Raw genomic sequence first — 21063 nt, forward strand, 5'->3', positions numbered from 1 at the left:
CTAAAAATGATCTTTGATCTCCAGTTACAATTTGCTTGGCAGATGTGGATTCTAATGTATGTGAGATTTAAAGTGATTAAGACGGAAATCTTTTAGTAAGTGCCTTTAAATTAGCCCTGTGTCCTCAGGTTTAAAGAAGAATACCATGATTAATCAAATAACATACGTATGTTGTTTCCCAATTAAAAATGTTTTTGGTTTACCATTTATAGAGGACAAAAGGAGTATAAGAATAATCACAGATTTTGCTGACATTACTGCTGGGGATGGAAACTTTCTGAAAAAGGACAGTTGACCAATAATATAAGAAAGTGCTATATTGTGCTTCACTGTAATAGTGGTGTGTTTTAAAATAATTTTTACCATGTAGCATGCGGTTTAAACTTATATAAATAGATATGTGCGTTATTTAACATTTTATCTTTTTTGCATGTTTTCTCAAACTAAAATAGGAAATTAAGGACTTATGGTAAGTCCTGAGGGAATATACTGGTAATATTTATAATTTAATATTAAATAAGATAGAATATTAAATAAGACTGTATCAGTGTGTACAGTGATATGCCTATTTTGCACATAGCTCTTGCTTTTTCTTTTTTATCTAGGATTCAGAATTTCCCACAGATATGCAACCAAATCCAAACCTGTGTTTATATAAAGAAAATATTTGTCCAGCAAAGGTTGACTACAAGCTGAATAACATTTTTAGACTTCATGAACTTCCAGTGAGCTGGTAGGATTCTTGATGTTTTTTATTAATGCCTTTGAGATTTTGTTGTCATGTCTAAATTGTGTTGCTCTTATAGCCATTCATGGTTGAAGTGATTTGCTCTTAGCCTGTTTCCAAATTGCTACTCATAACAGCAAAAGAATCTGCTTATAGCTGCTGCAAGAAACTTAAAATTAATTGCTTTAGGCACTTGGTGGCAGTACAGACTAAGTGCACTATTGTGTATGTTTATTGTAGAGGTTGTAGTTCAGGGTTAAAAGAAAGCACAACTAATTTCTAGAGATGTTTGTAGGATTTCTTCTAAATATGGGATCTCAGCAACTAAGGATTTCATTTGATTATTTACTTATTATCAATGTATGTTTTTTCCTCATTAACAAATCATTTATTTTGTTTTGAGGACTAGTTTTGTGAACCACAATCCTATCAGTTGAAAGACAAAACTTATTGGTATTTATTAAATGCATTCTTTTCTGAATCTGCATATTTATATTCATACCTATTTTATATCTTAAAAATTTACACTGGTATTCAGTTTTCAAGATAAATATTAACATGGGCAATATGCATATACATACGTTCTATGATATAGTTCTGTGGTGGTTATTAAAAGTTTAGTAAGTGGTAAGCTTTTAGGATGTGATCATGGATATATCACTTGGATTATGGTTTAGGTAAGTTATATTCTTTTGTTACATTTGTTCATATATTGCCAAATTTATGTCATCAATCTTCAGGAAATTTTAGGCTTGTAAAAAATGTATGGCAAACATTATATAATTGTTCCTGTTATATTTAATGAGGAAAAATGTCTCAAAATAAGATGTTAACAACTCCGATAACTTACATGCATTTACCTGTGGTGAGTACTTTTTTTTTTCATTTGCAAACTTTTCTCTGCTCCCACTGACTGGATATGTTATTTATTTTCTAAACCCTACTTGTTTGATTACTTCCATGTAGCAAGAATATTTATTATCTTTGATATCTTACTTAAGGGCACAGCAGATATGATCTTACCTACTCTGAGCAAAACTTCAGTAAGTTACTGAACTGAAAAAGTCTGTTTGTAAAGGGAACCATAAAAATGATACATTCAACCTGAAGTATGTATTGTATTTTGTCTTAAAATAGTGCATTTGCATTCACATGCCAGTCTTTTGATGTAAGGCCATGACTTTTTCTTTTTTTTTTAATATATGAAATTTATTGTCAAATTGGTTTCCATACCACACCCAGTGCTCATCCCAAAAGATGCCCTCTTCAATACCCATCACCTACCCTCCATCCTCCCATCAGCCCTCAGTTTGTTCTCATTTTTTGAATCTCTTATGCTTTGGCTCTCTCCCACTCTAACCTCTCTCTCTCTCTCTCTTTTTTTTTTTCCTTCCTGTCCCCCATGGGTTTCTGTTAAGTTTCTCAGGATCCACATAAGAGTGAAAACAAGAAGGCCATGACTTTTTCTTTGACTGTTGATTGGAATTTTACACTCTTCCATAAGCTATACCAATAATGTATCACTTACAGTTTCAATTTTGTTATTTCCTTAATCTGCAACAAAAACTTCAGACACGCAGAAGATGATCCTCTTACCTTTCCATAGTATTAATTTAATTTTCATTGACAGCATATTTATCACATTCATATTTCATCACCTTGATTAGTCTTTTAATTACATTTACAATAGTAAACACAACTGACTTATAAGGAGGGTTAGTAAAATACTCCTTTGAACTCTTTGTAATCATGGCTGTTAGCTGGTGAGAGTATCCTGTGCTGGTCTGCTTGGGTGTGGTCTGAGAGCTCTGAGTAGTCGAGGCACAGTGAACACAACCAGCATAGTTTACAGAGAAAATGAGAAATGCTGGTCAATCCAATCATTAAGTGGATGTTAAGGGAAAAGTTTCGATTAAATGAAAATGAAGAGAAGATAATGAGGTAAATATTTAACTTTTAGTAAAAGACAAAATCTGTATTTCAGCTTGATTTATTTCCAGCCTTTGGAAAAACAGCTGCCCTGGTAACTACTACTGCAACCCAGGGAATAATTTCTCTGTCACCATCTTCACTAGTTAGCTCATTAGGAAAGAAGATTCTAACATTATAAGTTAGGCAGTTAAAAAAAACAAAAACAAAAACAAAAAACAAAAACCAATCAATCACTAATAGAATAATCACTAATTTTCTAGAGTAACATGCCTCAAAGGAAGATTAAGCTGTGACTTTGGGACAACTCATTTACCTGAGCCTTTTGTTGCCTGTCTTACTCATTTCCAATTTGTCTTGGTTGCTACTTCTTCATACCACCATTTCTTCATTGTCACGCGCTTATTTCTCTCCCCACTTATTTTACTCTACCTCTTTATATTCTCATTCTATACCACGAACCCTTAACTAACCATAGTATAAAATTAAATTGTAAGTTTTCTGTATTGCTCAAGCAATTTCATATTCTCTATTCTTAATTTTAAAACCAAATCACTCTCTTCCTGACCCCACATACACACTCAAAGGTTTCGTACTTTATGATTCTTTAATATAATGTTTATTGACTCATATATATATTTCTTTAAGGAATAAGGAAAAGGCTTTTTTTTATAAATTTCTGTTTATTTATTTTTGTTTGTCAGTTACCATCAATGGAAATTAAGCTCTTCCTCTGTGGTGTATAGGTTCCTTAACTTTATCAAAATAATAATAATAATAATAAATAATAATAATAATAATAATAATAATAAAAGAATATCAGTAATAACAATAAGCATCTATAAATGCCAGGATTCAGCTGCTTTGCTTTATACACTCTATGTTTGACCTTCATGTTTCTATAGGGAATTTATTATCTTCCCTATTTCTCTCTCTCTCACACACATACACAGCTCAGAGATCTTGAGAATCACAGAGAAAGAATTTGTATCGGGTCTGGTTAACCCAAAAGCAAACCTCTAGACAGTGAAGAAGCCATGCATTATTTTAAAGAAAAATGCTGAGGAAATAGTGTCTGTATTTACAATAAGGCATACAAGTTTGCCAGTAACATACAACTATATAACCTATGAGTTTGATCAATATCATTTTCCCCCTAATAATTGCTTTAAACTTAAATATTAAAATAATTAATTAGATTGTGCTTAAGTGCAGAATTTGTTAAGTATATGTTCTTTCCCTGGAAAAACAAGATTAAAATTTATTTTTACTATGTTTTTCTAACAAGGTCAAAATAAAATAAATGCATATTAATTCCAGATAATTTAAAGATTCTTAATGTCTTACTAATTTGCATTTTTATAGAGTGCAATTTCATAGGTCGAAGAACCAGGATTTTAAATCAGATTAGTTAAGAGTTTTTAAGTTGTGATTTAGGTAGATGTCTTTTTTTCTACTCTCACAGGATAATTCCTATCAACCTAGAAAATATCCTTAAGTAACTCCCATTAGTTAAAAACACTTTTTTTTCCCTTGACCTGACAACCCCCTACTGCACCTATGCTCTTTCCTCAGAAGCTGCTCTGGCTCATTTTCATCAAAATGGTTGGCAGAAGTGCTGATGGAACTAACAGCCTCTACTTGTTCTTTTTGTATTCTCCCCTTCAGTTTCCTTTCTTTCCTCTCCTCTGAAACTACTTTTGTCAGTCATTTGCTCCTTTGGTGCCCACTGCCGGTGCCACTTACCTGTTCTCATCTTCTTTACCTCTCAGATTCGGTCACTACAACCTGCCACGCCTGCTTTTACTCTCCTGACTCATTATTTCTATGGCCCTCGTTTTCCTGCTGAGTCCCAAGCTGTCCTGCTCAGCGTCTTCAGGAGGCTGTTCTCTTCTGCCAGAGTTCCAGTTGATAGACTCCACCTCCCCATACTCCTCCCTGGCTCAGCGCACAGCTTCTTCTTCTCATTAATACACTTCTCCAGGTGGCCTCTCCCATCCTCAGGTTATAAGTACTCTCCATGTGTTGATAATTCCCATGCTGATATCTCTACCATTGACTTCTCTCCTGAGCTTGGGTATCTAATAGATTTTTCCAAATTGTCACGCCCAGAAAGGAATCTCTTTTTTTCCTGCCAGAAAACGTGGCCTTCTGACCTTCCTTATTTTTGTAAAAGCAAAATGTGAACGTATGTGAATTTACTCAAGCTAAAGGCCTAGGAGTCATTGGGATTCCTCATTCTCTCACCCTTCGGTTCCCACCATTAGCTCTACCAGTGAGTCTGATAGGTGCTTCCTCCAGAATACATTTACATTTTTCCAAGTCTGTGCTATTGCAAAAGCTTACTAATTCACCCTACCTTACCTTATAATAATTCGCTCACTTCACAGTAACCAGACAGATCTTTTAAAAATGTAAGTCAGATCACAAAATTCCCTTCTTTAAATACAATAACGTCTTCCCCTTGTTTTACAGTGTAAACTTGCTACTGTGGCATATCAGGCTCTACAAGTTGTCTCCTACCTGCCTCTTGGGCCATTCGCTCCCTCACATCCCCTCCCCAGTACCCTCAGCTACTTCAGTCTTCTCACTACTATTTGCAAACATACCACAGTTTATACTTTCCCAGGGCTTTTATACTAGCTCTTCTTTCTGCTTGTGTTGTTGCATCTCTAATTTTTGCATGTCTGGCTTTCTCATCTCTAATATCTCAGCTCAAATATCACCTACTCGGAGAAGCAGCTGTTGAAAAATGTAGCTAATATTTCACTCCTACTCCTCCGGTCATGTACAATCCCATCATTCTACTTAATTTCTGTCATGGTTCTCCATAGGTATGCAGCATAAATTTTAAAGTATTTTATAAAAGTAAAAAAAAAAAAAAAAAAGAACGTTAGTGTTTTCCTAGTTTATGTGTGGGAGAGCCTGGCTAGATGCTCACCAACCCAGTTTTCTCTTCCTTGGGCCCGTTGGGAGATTATATGGAATATGGAAGGTTATATGGAAGCTCTGTGCTACTAATTCTGACCAAACCCAGTGTACACCACTTTCAGGTCCAACCCCTTAGGCTTCCATTGGTATTGTATACTCTGTCCATCCTCATTTTCCTAGTTGAAATCAAAAGACTTTGAAAGTGGTGAGCCACATGCTAGAAGGAGTGTGTGTTCTTGAGTCATCTGTTGCTTGGTGAGTTCCTGACCTTTCTCAAGCTTTTTCTGTGGTACTGCTTTCATTGCCCTGACAAATGCACTATATTTCTATGAAAATAAATGAGTTAGGCTATGTAAAATGAATGAAATCAAATTTTAAAAGATTGATGGTACTTTAATATTTACTCATTCATTTAAGAAAAAAATTATTGAGCATTTGTCAGTCACTATTCTGGGCAGTTAACTAAATACACAGAAATCTGTTCCCAGGGCCTTAAATTTGTTGTAAGGAACAGGTAATAAACCAATAATGAACACATCTATACTACAATATATTTGTTGGCCATAAGTGCTAGAGAAAAACATAAAGCAGGGCATAGGAAAATGGAGTGCAGGGTGGCTTCAGGTTTAAAGAGAAAATCCAGGACTGTTCTGAGAAGGTGATCTATAACAAAAACTTGAAGTAGCTGAGGAAGTGAGACACATGGAGAATTAAGGACGAGAATTAGAGCTGGAGGAACAGCAAATGCAAAACCCTTAAGAAGAGAACATCTCCAAAATGTTTCAGCAAGGAATCCAGGATAAATAAAGTAGGTGAGCTTAGAGAGAAGAGGAGAAAATAAAGTTAGGTACTTGGGGACCAAAAAGGGTGTGACTTTAGGGCCTTCTAGATAGTAGTAAAGAGGACATTGAATTTTGTTCCAAGAATGCTAGAAAACTGTTGGAGGATTTTGAGAATTACCTGATTTGATTTACATAAGATCTCTGTGACTTCTGTGTGGAAATTAGACTGTCAGAGGGGTTAAGGGTAGATAGAAGATGGCAGACTGGTTAGGAACTAATTTCAATAATCCAAGAGATGTGTAAAGATATTCTGGGCCAGCATGCAATGGGATAGAGGCTAAATGGTAAGATTTTTATTTTTTGATGAGAGTCTATAGTATTTTTTGATAAGCTGGATATGGGGTGAAAGAGAGGATTTAAAAATGAGTCCCAGGGTTTTTATCAGAGCCAATGAAGATACAGTGACTATTAATTTTTATGGGAGAAGCTAAGGGAGGGGAAGGTTTGGAATATGGAGCTGGGCATGTTATGTTTGGGATGCCTATTAAACTTCCAAGCAGGCTTAGATTTGTATGGGGCCCTTAGAGCATGCTGTGAACACAATCACAACTGTGTGTGCCACCTGGCGAGTGGTTAGGTCCATGTCAGTACTATTACATGCACTTCTGTGGAAATAAAGATAAAGTGACTAAGTTGCTTTTAATGCAGAAAAGAAAAAGGGCATTTAGAAATGTAATTTTTCAACATGGGTCAATATAAAGCTTAATTTCTCTTATTGTTTTGGCTATAAATTATATGTGTTTGTAAGAAACTGCTAGTTATCTTTTAAAATGTGAGTTTTCAAATTAACCATTAAATCATTCGTATAACTATACATTTAACTGGTATTTTATAATACATATTTATAATAAGTTTAATTGATATTTGTAATTGTTATAATGTTTATATTCTCCAAACAAATAAGCAAAGAACTTGCAGTTTCTTGAAGTTTCAAGACAATTCTCCTTAGGAGGATAATCATTACATACAGATAAAAATGTGTGTAATCATTACTTATAACTAGTGTACAGAATAATTTTAAACACTTTATACCATGAGGATATATTCTGCTGGTTTTATGATTTGCTATCAACATAATAAGGTATTCAGTTAGCTTCCATTAAATAATGATAATATTTATGCCATTAATTTTTAAGAAGGAAAAGGTACATGAATTTACAGTAAATGTAAACATACATTTTAATGACCTGTTTATCTTTTTGGGTGTGTTCCATGAATAAATACATCATCTAATTAGGAGATTAGATTTTCAATTTATTTCAGATTGTCTTCAGTGCCCTTGCATGTAACTGTCCTTAGCTTAAACTAACTTTGTGCAGACACTTTGGATTTGTTGACCAGCTGTCATCTTCCAGAAGGTGTTCTGATTTGTTTTTTGGGTCAGCTTACAGCTAAAATTATGGAAAGGTCTTTTCATTGGTCACAGATGATGCACAAAGCATTTTAAATTCCAGCGTTTCATAGACTCCAAGAGAAGACTCCTTGTGGGGCTATAACAGTTTTTCATTCTGTTTTAATTATCTAGATCCATGGTAATAACCACAGTGACTTACTAGAAGGAATTGTTGGACATATTATAATTATATATGGCAATTATTTGTAGTGCCAAAAATATATAAAAATCCCACCAATTAACTAAGGTTGGTAAAAATAAAACTATGCTTGTCTCCCTTAGGACACACATAATTTTAGGTTTTGGAGCAAACAAATCATTTAGTTTTTGCATAAAACTTTTTCTGGATTGTATTCTTATGATAAGTCAAGTGAAATTTCCATGAAATGGCATTTCAGTAATAATATTCCAGTAAATTTGGAAACCATCTCCCAATTCACTTTCTTGCTTAGCTAAATACTGGTATTGCCTATTACCTGCTGTTTAACAGAAAGGTAAGTGAAAGTTAAAAACAAATGTTAATCTTTGTAATATAGAATGTCAGGGAAGATGGTTTAGAATGAATATATATATATATATATATATATATATATATATATATATATACACAATAATATACACATCTGTTTTTAAAAAGTAGTATTTCAAACTATATTATATTCACATATATACTCATAATTGAGTTTAAATAATTAGAAGTGGTAAGACTTGATGAAGTATGAGTAATCAGTAGTTCCAGCAATTTCTGCCATTGCTTGGTGGGTTGCCTCACTTAAACTTTGAGAAGACCTTGTCTTTAATACATGGTAAAGTTGATGCATGTGGGATGGTATCTAATAATTTATTTTTTCTTGCTATTCACAATTACATGGTGAATGGATTATAAACATTAGTGCTTGTGCTGATAGGTTTAAATCTTAAACATTATTGGCAATTTTCTGTATGGCCATGACTAGGTTGAAATTGTCATATTCATTTTACATTACTACTTTTTTCTTCTTTTTTCTTTTGTAATAAATCTTTATTTATTTATTTTTTTAATATATGAAATTTATTGTCAAATTGGTTTCCATACAACACCCAGTGCTCATCCCAAAAGGTGCCCTCCTCAATACCCATCACCCACCCTACCCTCCCTCCCACCCCCCATCAACCCTCAGTTTGTTCTCAGTTTTTAACAGTCTCTTATGCTTTGGCTCTCTCCCACTCTAACCTCTTTTTTTTTTTTTTTTTTTTCCTTCCCCTCCCCCATGGGTTTCTGTTAAGTTTCTCAGGATCCACATAAGAGTGAAACCATATGATATCTGTCTTTCTCTGTATGGCTTATTTCACTTAGCATCACACTCTCCAGTTCCATCCACGTTGCTACAAAAGGCCATATTTCATTCTTTCTCATTGCCACGTAGTATTTCATTGTGTATATAAACCACAATTTCTTTATCCCTTCATCAGTTGATGGACATTTAGGCTCTTTCCATAATTTGGCTATTGTTGAGAGTGCTGCTATGAACATTGGGGTACAAGTGCCCCTATGCATCAGTACTCCTGTATCCCTTGGATAAATTCCTAGCAGTGCTATTGCTGGGTCATAGGGTAGGTCTATTTTTAATTTTCTGAGGAACCTCCACACTGCTTTCCAGAGTGGCTGCACCAACTTGCATTCCCACCAACAGTGCAAGAGGGTTCCTGTTTCTCCACATCCTCTCCAGCATCTATAGTCTCCTGATTTGTTCATTTTGGCCACTCTGGCGTGAGGTGATATCTGAGTGTGGTTTTGATTTGTATTTCCCTGATAAGGAGCGACGTTGAACATCTTTTCATGTGCCTGTTGGTCATCCGGATGTCTTCTTTAGAGAAGTGTCTATTCATGTTTTCTGCCCATTTCTTAACTGGGTTATTTGCTTTTCGGGTGTGGAGTTTGGTGAGCTCTTTATAGATTTTGGATACTAGCCCTCTGTCCGATATGTCATTTGCAAATATCTTTTCCCATTCTGTTGGTTGCCTTTTAGTTTTGTTGGTTGTTTCCTTTGCTGTGCAGAAGCTTTTTATCTTCATAAGGTCCCAGTAATTCACTTTTGCTTTTAATTCCCTTGCCTTTGGGGATGTGTCGAGTAAGAGATTGCTACGGCTGAGGTCAGAGAGGTCTTTTCCTGCTTTCTCCTCTAAGGTTTGGTGGTTTCCTGTCTCACATTCAGGTCCTTTATCCATTTTGAGTTTATTTTTGTGAATGGTGTGAGAAAGTGGTCTAGTTTCAACCTTCTGCATGTTGCTGTCCAGTTCTCCCAGCACCATTTGTTAAAGAGACTGTCTTTTTTCCATTGGATGTTCTTTCCTGCTTTGTCAAAGATGAGTTGGCCATACGTTTGTGGGTCTAGTTCTGGGGTTTCTATTCTATTCCATTGGTCTATGTGTCTGTTTTTGTGCCAATACCATGCTGTCTTGATGATGACAGCTTTGTAGTAGAGGCTAAAGTCTGGGATTGTGATGCCTCCTGCTTTGGTCTTCTTCTTCAAAATTACTTTGGCTATTCGGGGCCTTTTGTGGTTCCATATGAATTTTAGGATTGCTTGTTCTAGTTTCGAGAAGAATGCTGGTGCAATTTTGATTGGGATTGCATTGAATGTGTAGATAGCTTTGGGTAGTATTGACATTTTGACAATATTTATTCTTCCAATCGATGAGCAGGGAATGTCTTTCCATTTCCTTATATCTTCTTCAATTACCTGCATAAGCTTTCTATAGTTTTCAGCATACAGATCTTTTACATCTTTAGTTAGATTTATTCCTAGGTATTTTATGCTTCTTGGTGCAATTGTGAATGGGATCAGTTTCTTTATTTGTCTTTCTGTTGCTTCATTGTTAGTGTATAAGAATGCAACTGATTTCTGTACATTGATTTTGTATCCTGCAACTTTGCTGAATTCATGTATCAGTTCTAGCAGACTTTTGGTGGAGTCTATCGGATTTTCCATGTATAATATCATGTCATCTGCAAAAAGCGAAAGCTTGACTTCATCTTTGCCAATTTGGATGCCTTTGATTTCCTTTTGTTGTCTGATTGCTGATGCTAGAACTTCCAGCACTATGTTAAACAACAGCGGTGAGAGTGGGCATCCGTGTCGTGTTCCTGATCTCAGGGAAAAAGCTCTCAGTTTTTCCCTGTTGAGGATGATGTTAGCTGTGGGCTTTTCATAAATGGCTTTTATGATCTTTAAGTATGTTCCTTCTATCCCGACTTTCTCAAGGGTTTTTATTAAGAAAGGGTGCTGGATTTTGTCAAATGCCTTTTCTGCATCGATTGACAGGATCATATGGTTCTTCTCTCTTTTTTTGTTAATGTGATGTATCACGTTGATCGATTTGCGAATGTTGAACCAGCCCTGCATCCCAGGAATGAATCCCACTTGATCATGGTGAATAATTCTTTTTATATACCGTTGAATTCGATTTGCTAGTATCTTATTGAGAATTTTTGCATCCATATTCATCAGGGATATTGGCCTGTAGTTCTCTTTTTTTCCTGGGTCTCTGTTTGGTTTAGGAATCAAAGTAATACTGGCTTCATAGACTGAGTCTGGAAGTTTTCCTTCCCTTTCTATTTGTTGGAATAGCTTGAGAAGGATAGGTATTATCTCTGCTTTAAACGTCTGGTAGAACTCCCCTGGGAAGCCATCTGGTCCTGGACTCTTATTTGTTGGGAGATTTTTGATAACCGATTCAATTTCTTCACTGGTTATGGGTCTGTTCAAGCTTTCTATTTCCTCCTGATTGAGTGTTGGAAGAGTGTGGGTGTTTAGGAAGTTGTCCATTTCTTCCAGGTTGTCCAATTTGTTGGCATATAATTTTTCATAGTATTCCCTGATAATTGTTTGTATCTCTGAGGGATTGGTTGTAATAATTCCATTTTCATTCATGATTTTATCTATTTGGGTCATCTCCCTTTTCTTTTTGAGAAGCCTGGCTAGAGGTTTGTCAATTTTGTTTATTTTTTCAAAAAAACAACTCTTGGTTTCGTTGATCTGCTCTACAGTTTTTTTAGATTCTATATTGTTTATTTCTGCTCTGATCTTTATTATTTCTATTCTTCTGCTGGGTTTAGGCTGCCTTTGCTGTTCTGCTTCTATTTCCTTTAGGTGTGCTGTTAGATTTTGTATTTGGGATTTTTCTTGTTTCTGGAGATAGGCCTGGATAGCAATGTATTTTCCTCTCAGGACTGCCTTCGTTGCGTCCCAAAGCGTTTGGATTGTTGTATTTTCATTTTCGTTTGTTTCCATATATTTTTTAATTTCTTCTCTAATTGCCTGGTTGACCCACTCATTCGTTAGTAGGGTGTTCTTTAACCTCCATGCTTTTGGAGGTTTTCCAGACTTTTTCCTGTGGTTGATTTCAAGCTTCATAGCATTGTGGTCTGAAAGTATGCACGGTATAATTTCAATTCTTGTAAACTTATGAAGGGCTGTTTTGTGACCCAGTATATGATCTATCTTGGAGAATGTTCCATGTGCACTCGAGAAGAAAGTATATTCTGTTGTTTTGGGATGCAGAGTTCTAACTATATCTTTCAAGTCCATCTGATCCAATGTATCATTCAGGGCCCTTGTTTCTTTATTGACCGTGTGTCTAGATGATCTATCCATTTCTGTAAGTGGGGTGTTAAAGTCCCCTGCAATTACCACATTCTTATCAATAAGGTTGCTTATGTTTATGAGTAATTGTTTTATATATTTGGGGGCTCCGGTATTTGGCGCATAGACATTTATAATTGTTAGCTCTTCCTGATGGATAGACCCTGTAATTATTATATAATGCCTTTCTTCATCTCTTGTTACAGTCTTTAATTTAAAGTCTAGTTTGTCTGATATAAGTATGGCTACTCCAGCTTTCTTTTGGCTTCCAGGAGCATGATAAATAGTTCTCCATCCCCTCACTCTCAATCTAAGGGTGTCCTCAGGTCTAAAATGAGTCTCTTGTAGACAGCAAATAGATGGGTCTTGTTTTTTTATCCATTCTGATACCCTATGTCTTTTGGTTGGTGCATTTAATCCATTTACATTCAGTGTTATTATAGAAAGATACGGGTTTAGAGTCATTGTGATGTCTGTATGTTTTATGCTTGTAGTGATGTCTGTGGTACTTTGTCTCACAGGATCCCCCTTAGGATCTCTTGTAGGGCTGGTTTAGTGGTGACGAATTCCTTCAGTTTTTGTTTGTTTGGGAAGACCTTTATCTCTCCTTCTATTCTAAATGACAGACTTGCTGGATAAAGGATTCTCGGCTGCATATTTTTTCTGTTTAGCACAGTGAAGATATCGTGCCAAGCCTTTCTGGCCTGCCAAGTTTCAAAAGAGAGATCAGTCACCAGTCTTATAGGTCTCCCTTTATATGTGAGGGCACGTTTATCCCTTGCTGCTTTCAGAATTTTCTCTTTATCCTTGTATTTTGCCAGTTTCACTATGATATGTCGTGCAGAAGATCGATTCAAGTTACGTCTGAAGGGAGTTCTCTGTGCCTCTTGGATTTCAATGCCTTTTTCCTTCCCCAGTTCAGGGAAGTTCTCAGCTATAATTTCTTCAAGTACCCTTTCAGCACCTTTCCCTCTCTCTTCCTCCTCTGGGATACCAATTATGCATATATTATTTCTTTTTAGTGTATCACTTAGTTCTCTAATTTTCCCCTCATACTCCTGGATTTTTTTATCTCTCTTTTTCTCAGCTTCCTCTTTTTCCATAACTTTATCTTCTAGTTCACCTATTCTCTCCTCTGCCTCTTCAATCTGAGCCGTCGTCGTCGTTTCCATTTTGTTTTGCATTTCGTTTAAAGTGCTTTTCAGCTCCTCGTGACTGTTCCTTAGTCCCTTGATCTCTGTAGCAACAGATTCTCTGCTGTCCTCTATACTGTTTTCAAGCCCAGCGATTAATTTTATGACTATTATTCTAAATTCACTTTCTGTTATATTATTTAAATCCTTTTTGATCAGTTCATTAGCTGTTGTTATTTCCTGGAGATTCTTCTGAGGGGAATTCTTCCGTTTGGTCATTTTGGATAGTCCCTGGAGTGTTGAGGACCTGCAGGGCACTTCCCCTGTGCTGTGGTGTATAACTGGAGTTGGTGGGCGGGGCCTCAGTCCGACCTGATGTCTGCCCCCAGCCCACCGCTGGGGCCACAGTCAGACTGGTGTGTGCCTTCTCTTCCCCTCTCCTAGGGGCGGGATTCACTGTGGGTTGGCGTGGCCCATCTGGGCTACTTGCACACTGCCAGGCTTGTGGTGCTGGGGATCTGGTGTATTAGCTGGGGTGGGTAGGCAAGGTGCATGGGGGCAGGAGGGGCAGGCTTAGCTCGCTTCTCCTTAGGTGATCCACTTCAGGAGGGGCCCTGTGGCAGCGGGAGGGAGTCAGATCCGCTGCCGGAGGTTCGGCTCCGCAGAAGCACAGAGTTGGGTGTTTGCGCGGAGCGAGCAAGTTCCCTGGCAGGAACTGATTCTCTTTGGGATTTTGGCTGGAGGATGGGTGGGGGAGATGGCGCTGGCGAGCGCCTTTGTTTCCCACCAAATTGAGCTCTGTCGTCCAGGGGCTCAGCAGCTCTCCCTCCCTTTGTCCTCCAGCCTTCCCGCTTTCTGAGCAGAGCTGTTAACTTATGACCTCCCAGACGCTAAGTTGCGCTTGCTGTCGGAACACAGTCCGTCAGGCCCCTCCGCTTTTGCCAGCCAGACTCGGGGGCTCTGCTTGGCCGGTGAGCCGCCCCTCCGCCCCGGCTCCCTCCCGCCAGTCCCTGGAGTGCGCACCGCCTCACCGCCCTTCCTACCCTCTTGCGTGGGCCTCTCGTCTGCGCTTGGCTCCGGAGACTCCGTTCTGCTAATCCTCTGGCAGTTTTCTGGGTTATTTAGGCAGGTGTAGGTGGAATCTAAGTGAACAGCAGGACACGTGGTGAGCCCAGCGTCCTCCTACTCCACCATCTTCCCTCTCTCCACATTACTACTTTTTTCATATCAATAATGTTTTGTAATCTAAGAGTAAATAATAGAACTTTTGGTTAGACTTATACACTCAACATACTTAACAATATTTATGGCCTGAATTCAATTTTAACTACTTTGTTTAAATTTAAATGAATTTAATTAGAACTACTGACATTATCTCAAGGCAATAACTATTAATTCAGACTACCTCATAAAATAGGACATTCCAACTTGCATGTCTTGTGAGCACCTCAAATTTAGCAGGTCTCAAAGCCAATTCCCTTTTTCCACCATTCCCTTCCCTTCACCCTTCCTTTCTTCTTTCTCCCACTTTGGTTAGTGTCATTATCATCCATATAGTCACCTAAGATGATCTGTAAATCTTAAGTCCTTTTTACCACTTATTACAACATTCAGTCAATCACTTAAGACTGTGCATTCTATGTCCAAAATGAGTTGAGCAGCCATTCATTTCCATCAAAGTCCATCATGTCACTTAAGCTCCCCCAACAACTACCTACTATTCTCTCTGCCTCCAGTTGTCCCTCCAAATAGAACTTATCTCCTCTACTGCCATTATAATAATCCTTCTTTTTTTATGAATATAATTTATTGTCAACTTGGCTTACATACAACACCTGGTGCCTGTCTCAACAATTGCCCTCCTCAGTGCCCATCACTCATTTTCCCTCTCCCCCATGCCCCCATCCAACCTTAGTTTATTCTCTGTATTTCATAGTCTCTTGTGGTTTGCTTCCCTCCCTCCCTCTGTGTTTGTATCTATTTATTCCCCCTTCCCTTCTGCCATGGTCTTCTGTTCAGTTTCTCAAGATCCACATATGAGTGGAAACATACGATATCTGTCCTTATCTGACTTAGTTATTTCACTCAGAATAATACCTTCCAAGTTCCATCCATGTTGCTGCAAATGGCATGATTTTATTCTTTCTCATTGTCAAGTAGTATTCCATTGAATATATAAACCACATCTAATTTATCCATTCATCAGTTGATGGACATTTAGGCTCTTTCCATAATTTGGCTATTGTTGAAAGCGCTGCTATGACATTGGGGTACACGTGCCCCTATGCATCAGCACTCCTGTATCCCTTGGGTACCTAGTATTGCTATTTATGGGTCATAGGGTAGCTCTATTTTTAATTTTTTGAGGAACCTCCACACTGTTTTCCAGAGTGACTGCACCAGTTTGCATTCCCCCCAACTGTGCAAGAGGGTTCCCATTTCTCCACATCCTCACCAGCATCTATAGTCTCCTGATTTGTTCATTTTAGTCACTCTGACTGGTGTGAGGTGGTATCTCAGTGTGGCTTTGAACTGTATTTCCCTGATGATGAGTGATGCTGAGCATCATTTCATGTGTCTGTTGACCATCTGGATGTCTTCTTTGGAAAAGTGTCTATTCATGTCTTCTGCCCATTTCTTCACTGGATTATTTGTTTTTTGGGTGTTGAGTTTGGTAAATTCTTTATAGATTTTGGATACTAGCCCTTTATCCGATAATGTCATTTGCAGATATCTTTTCCCATTCCATTGGTTGACTTTTAGTTTTGTTGATTGTTTCCTTTGCTGTGCAGAAGCTTTTTATCTTTATGAGGTCCCAATAGTTCATTTTTGCTTTTAATTCCCTTGCCTTTGGAGATGTGTTGAGTAAGAAATTGCTGTGGCTGAGGTCAAAGAGGTTGTTGCCTGCTTTCTCCTCTAGGGTTTTGATGATTTCCTGTCTCACATTTAGGTCTTTCATCCATTTTGTGTTTATTTTTGTGTATGGTGTAAGAAGGTGGTCTAGTTTCATTCTTCTGCATGTTGCTGTCCAGTTCTCCCAGCACCATTTGTTAAAGAGACTTTTTTTCCATTAGATGTTCTTTCCTGCTTTGTCAAAGATTAGTTGGCCATACATTCGTGGGTCCAATTCTGGGTTCTCTATTCTATTCCATTGGTCTATGTGTCTGTTTTTGTGCCAATACCATACTGTCTTGATGATTAAAGCTTTGTAATAGAGGCTAACATCTGGGATTGTGTTGCCTCCTGCTTTGGTTTTCTTTTTCACTATGACTTTGGCTCTGCAGGGTCTTTTGTGGTTCCATACAAATTTTAGGATTGCTTGTTCTAGCTTTTAGAAGAATTCTGGTGCAATTTTGATTGGGATTGCATTGAATGTGTAGGTTGCTTTGGGTAGTATTGACATTTTAACATTATTCTTGCAATCCATGATCATGGAATGTTTTTCCATATCTTTGTGTCTTCAGTTTCCTTAATAAGCTTTTTATAGTTTTCAGCATATAGGTCTTTTACATCTTTGGTTAGATTTATTCCTAGGTATTCCGTGGTTCTTGGTGCAATTGTAAATGGGATAAGTTTCTTTACTTCTCTTTCTGTTGCTTCATTATTGGTGTATAAAAATGCAACCTATTTCTGTACATTAATTTTGTACCCTGCAACTTTACTGAATTCATGTATCAGTTCTAAGAGTCTTTTGGTGTAGTCTTTCGGGTTTTCCATGTAGAGTATCATGCCATCTGTGAAGAGTGAAAGTTTGACTTTTTGCCAATTTTGATGCCTTTTATTTCCTTTTGTTGTCTGATTGCTGATGCTAGGACTTCCAACACTATGTTAAATTACAGTGGTGAGATAGTACATCCCTGTTGTGCTCTTGGTCTCAGGTGGAAATCTCTAAGTTTTACCCCATTGAAGATGATATTAGGTGTGGACTTTTCATATATGGCTTTTATGATGTTTAAGTATGTTCCTTCTATCCCAACTTTCTTGAGGGTTTTTATTAAGAAAGGAAGTTGTATTTTGTCAAATGCTTTTTCTGCATCTATTGACAGGATCATATGGTTCTTATCCTTTCTTTTATTAATGTGATATATCACATTGATTGATTTGTGAATATTGAACCAGCCCTGCAGCCCAGGAATGAATCCTACTTGATCATGGTGGCTAATTCTTTTGATATGCTGTTGAATTCGATTTGCTAGTATCTTCTGGAGAATTTTTGTATCCATAGTCATCAGGGATATTGGCCTATAGTTAACCTTTTTTGTGGGGTCTCTGTCTGGTTTAGGAATCAAGGTGATGCTGGCTTCATAGAATGAGTCTGAAAATTTTCCTTCCATTTCTATTTTTTAAAACAGCTTGAGAAGGATAGGTATTAACTCTGCTTTAAGTGTCTGGTAGAATTCCCCAGGGAAGCCATCTGGTCCAGGACTCTTATTTGTTGGGAGATTTTTGATACCTGATTCAATTTCTCCACTAGTTTTGGGTCTGTTCAAATTTTCTGCTTTTTCCCGTTTGAGTTTTGGTAACGTGTGGGTGTCTAGGAATTTGTCCATTTCTTCCAGGCTATCCTGTTTGTTGGCATATAATTTTTCATAGTATCCTCTGATAATTGCTTATATTTCTAAGGGATTGGTTGTGATAAATCCATTTTCATTCAGGATTTTATCTACTTGAGTCTTCTCTCTTTTCTTTTTGAGAAGTCTGTCTAGGGGTTTATCAATTTTGTTTATTTTTTCAAAAAAACAACTTAGTTTCATTGATCTGTTCTACTGTTTTTTTGGATTCTATGTTGTTTATTTCTGCCCTGATCTTTATTATTTCTCTTTTTCTGCTGGGTTTGGGTTTTCTTTGTTGTTCCTCCTCTAGTTCCTTTAGGTGTGCTGTTAGATTTTTTATTTGGGATTTTTCTTATTTCTTGAAATAGGCCTAGATTGCAATGTATTTTCCTTTTAGGACTACCTTTGCTGCATCCCAAAAGGTTTGGATTGTTGTGTTTTCATTTTCATTTGTTTCCATATATTTTTTTAGTTTCTTCTTTAATTGCCTGGTTGACCCATTTGTTCCTTATTAGGATGTTCTTTTAACCTCCTTACATTTGGAGGTTTTCCAAACTTTTTTCTGTGGTTGATTTCAAGTTTCATAGCATTGTAATCTGAAGGTGTTCATGGTATTATTTCAATTCTTTTGTATTTATTGAGGGCTGTTTTGTGAACTAGTATGTGATCTATCTTGGAGAATGTTCCATGTGCACTCAAGAAGAATGTATATTCTGCTGCTTTATTGGATGAAAAGTTCTAAATATATCTGTCAAGTCCATCTAGTCCAGTGTTTCATTTAGGGCCATTATTTCTTTATGGATTTTCTGTCTAGATGATCTGTCCATTGTTGTAAGTGGAGTATTAAAGTCCCCTGCAATTACCACATTCTTACCAATAAGATTGCTTATGTTTGTGATTAATTGTTTTAAATATTTGGGGTTTCCAAATTTGGTGCCTAAACATTTATAATTGTTAGCTCTTCTTGATGGATATACCCCGTAATTATGATATAATGACCTTCTTCATCTCTTGTTACAGCCTTTAGTTTAAGATGTAGGTTGTCTGATGTAAGTATGGCTACTCCAGCTTTCTTTAACTTCCAGTAGCATGATAGATGGTTCTCTATCCCCTCACTTTCAATCTGAAGGTGTCCTCATGTCTAAAATGGGTCTCTTGTAGACAGCAAATAGATGGGTCGTTTGTTTTTTTAATCCATTCTGATACTCTATGTCTTTTCATTGGAGCATTTAGTCCATTTACATTCAGTGTTATTATTGAAAGATATGGATTTAAAGTCATTGTGTTATCTGTAGGTTTCCTGCTTGTAGTGATGTCTCTGGTCCTTTGTGGTCTTTGCAATACTCACAGAGTCCCCCTTAGGATCTCTTGCAGGACTGGTTTAATGGTGATGTATTCCTTCAGTTTTTGTTTGTTTGGGAAAACCTTTATTTCTCCTTCTATTTTGAATGACAGGCTTGCTGGATAAAGGATTCCTGGCTGCGTATTTTTCCTGTTCATCACATTGAAAATTTCCTGCCACTCCTTTCTGTCCTGCCACGTTTCAGTAGATAGGTCTGCTACTACCCTTATGTGTCTACCCTTCTAGGTTAAGGTTCGTTTATCCCTGGCTGCTTTCGGAATTCTCTCTTTATCTTGTATTTTGCCAGTTTCACTCTGATATGTTGTGCAAAAGTTCGATTCAAGTTATGTCTGAGGGGAGTTCTCTGTGCCTCCTGGATTTCAATGTCTGTTTCCTTCCCCAGACTGGGGAAGTTCTCAGCTATGATTTGTTCAAGCACACCTTTGGCCCCTTTCTCTCTCCTTCTTCTGGAATTCCTATGATACAGATATTGTTCTGTTTCATTGAGTCGCTTAGTTCTCTAATTCTCCCCTCGTGATCTAATTTTTTATCTCTCTTTTGCTCAGCTTCATCTTTTTCCTTAGTTTTATCTTCTATTTCACCTATTCTCCCTCTGCCTCTTCAATTCTGGCTGTCATTGCCTATAGTTTATTTTGCACCTCATTTACAGCACTTTTTAATTCATCATGACTAATTTTTAGTTTCTTGATTTCTGCAGCAATAAATTTTCTGCTTTCTTCTATGCTTTTTTCAAGTCCAGCAATTAATCTTATAACTATTATCCTAAATTTTTGTTCAGTTATATTGTTTATATATGTTTTGAGCAATTCTTTAGCTGTCATTTCTTACTGGAATTTCTTTTGAGGGGAGTTCTTCCGTTTCATCATTTTGGCTAGTTTTCTGTCCCTTATGTGTTTTAAAAGCTTGTTATGTGTCCTGCACCTGTGAGTACTACTATATTAAAGAGGGGTCATACACTGTCCAGTGTCTGGCCCTTCAGGAGGTGTTTTTTGGAGAGTGTTACTTGCTAGCTGTTGTTGTAAGTTTGGTTACTTTATCTCCCTACTTGTAGTGATGTTTTGAACCTTCCACTAGGTATGCTTTGATTTGTTTGTTTAAGTAGCCCTATGGCCTGTCAGGTTGTCCCGGTGGGTCCCTGGAAGTGCGACTGTCTCTTTTCCTCCTGAACTCTTGGAGTTCAAAGTCCTTTAGCTTCAACACTGCTTTGTTTGTGAGACGAGGGAATTTTGGATCCCCCTACTTCTCTGCCATGTTGGTCCCTCCCCCTTTTATAGTAATCTTTGTAAAATGACTTGATATTTTATTTCTGTTTTAAAATCTTTAATTGTATTTTAAGACCTCAAGACACACTTGGCTCTTCCCAATCTAGCTCCAACCTATTTTTCTAGTTCTGTTTTGCCTTTTGCCTCTATACAACTATGTTCTAGCCTCAGCGAAATCTTTTCACATGTTCATATACTGACCCATGTTCATTTGGATGGAATGTATGTTCCTCCATTTTTCTATTTGAAAATACTCAGGCAATCTAAAAAAAATCCCTACCTATAAACCAAACCCCCTTTTTGTT

The 21063-nt window shown here is 37.1% G+C and overlaps 1 protein-coding gene across 2 annotated transcripts in view; it reads left to right on the forward strand.

Annotated features, from left to right (window-relative positions):
• Positions 1 to 21063, forward strand: part of SPAG16 (sperm associated antigen 16) — a 1016770-nt gene that overhangs the window by 156077 nt on the left and 839630 nt on the right. For both annotated transcript variants that reach the window (XM_042950045.1, XM_042950046.1), the window contains one exon: positions 606 to 733. In XM_042950045.1, the coding sequence (XP_042805979.1) occupies positions 606 to 733 (128 nt within the window). The remainder of the gene's footprint in view (positions 1 to 605; positions 734 to 21063) is intronic.

This window comes from Panthera leo, chromosome C1 (assembly GCF_018350215.1).
Source record: "Panthera leo isolate Ple1 chromosome C1, P.leo_Ple1_pat1.1, whole genome shotgun sequence".
NCBI lineage: Eukaryota > Metazoa > Chordata > Mammalia > Carnivora > Felidae > Panthera > Panthera leo.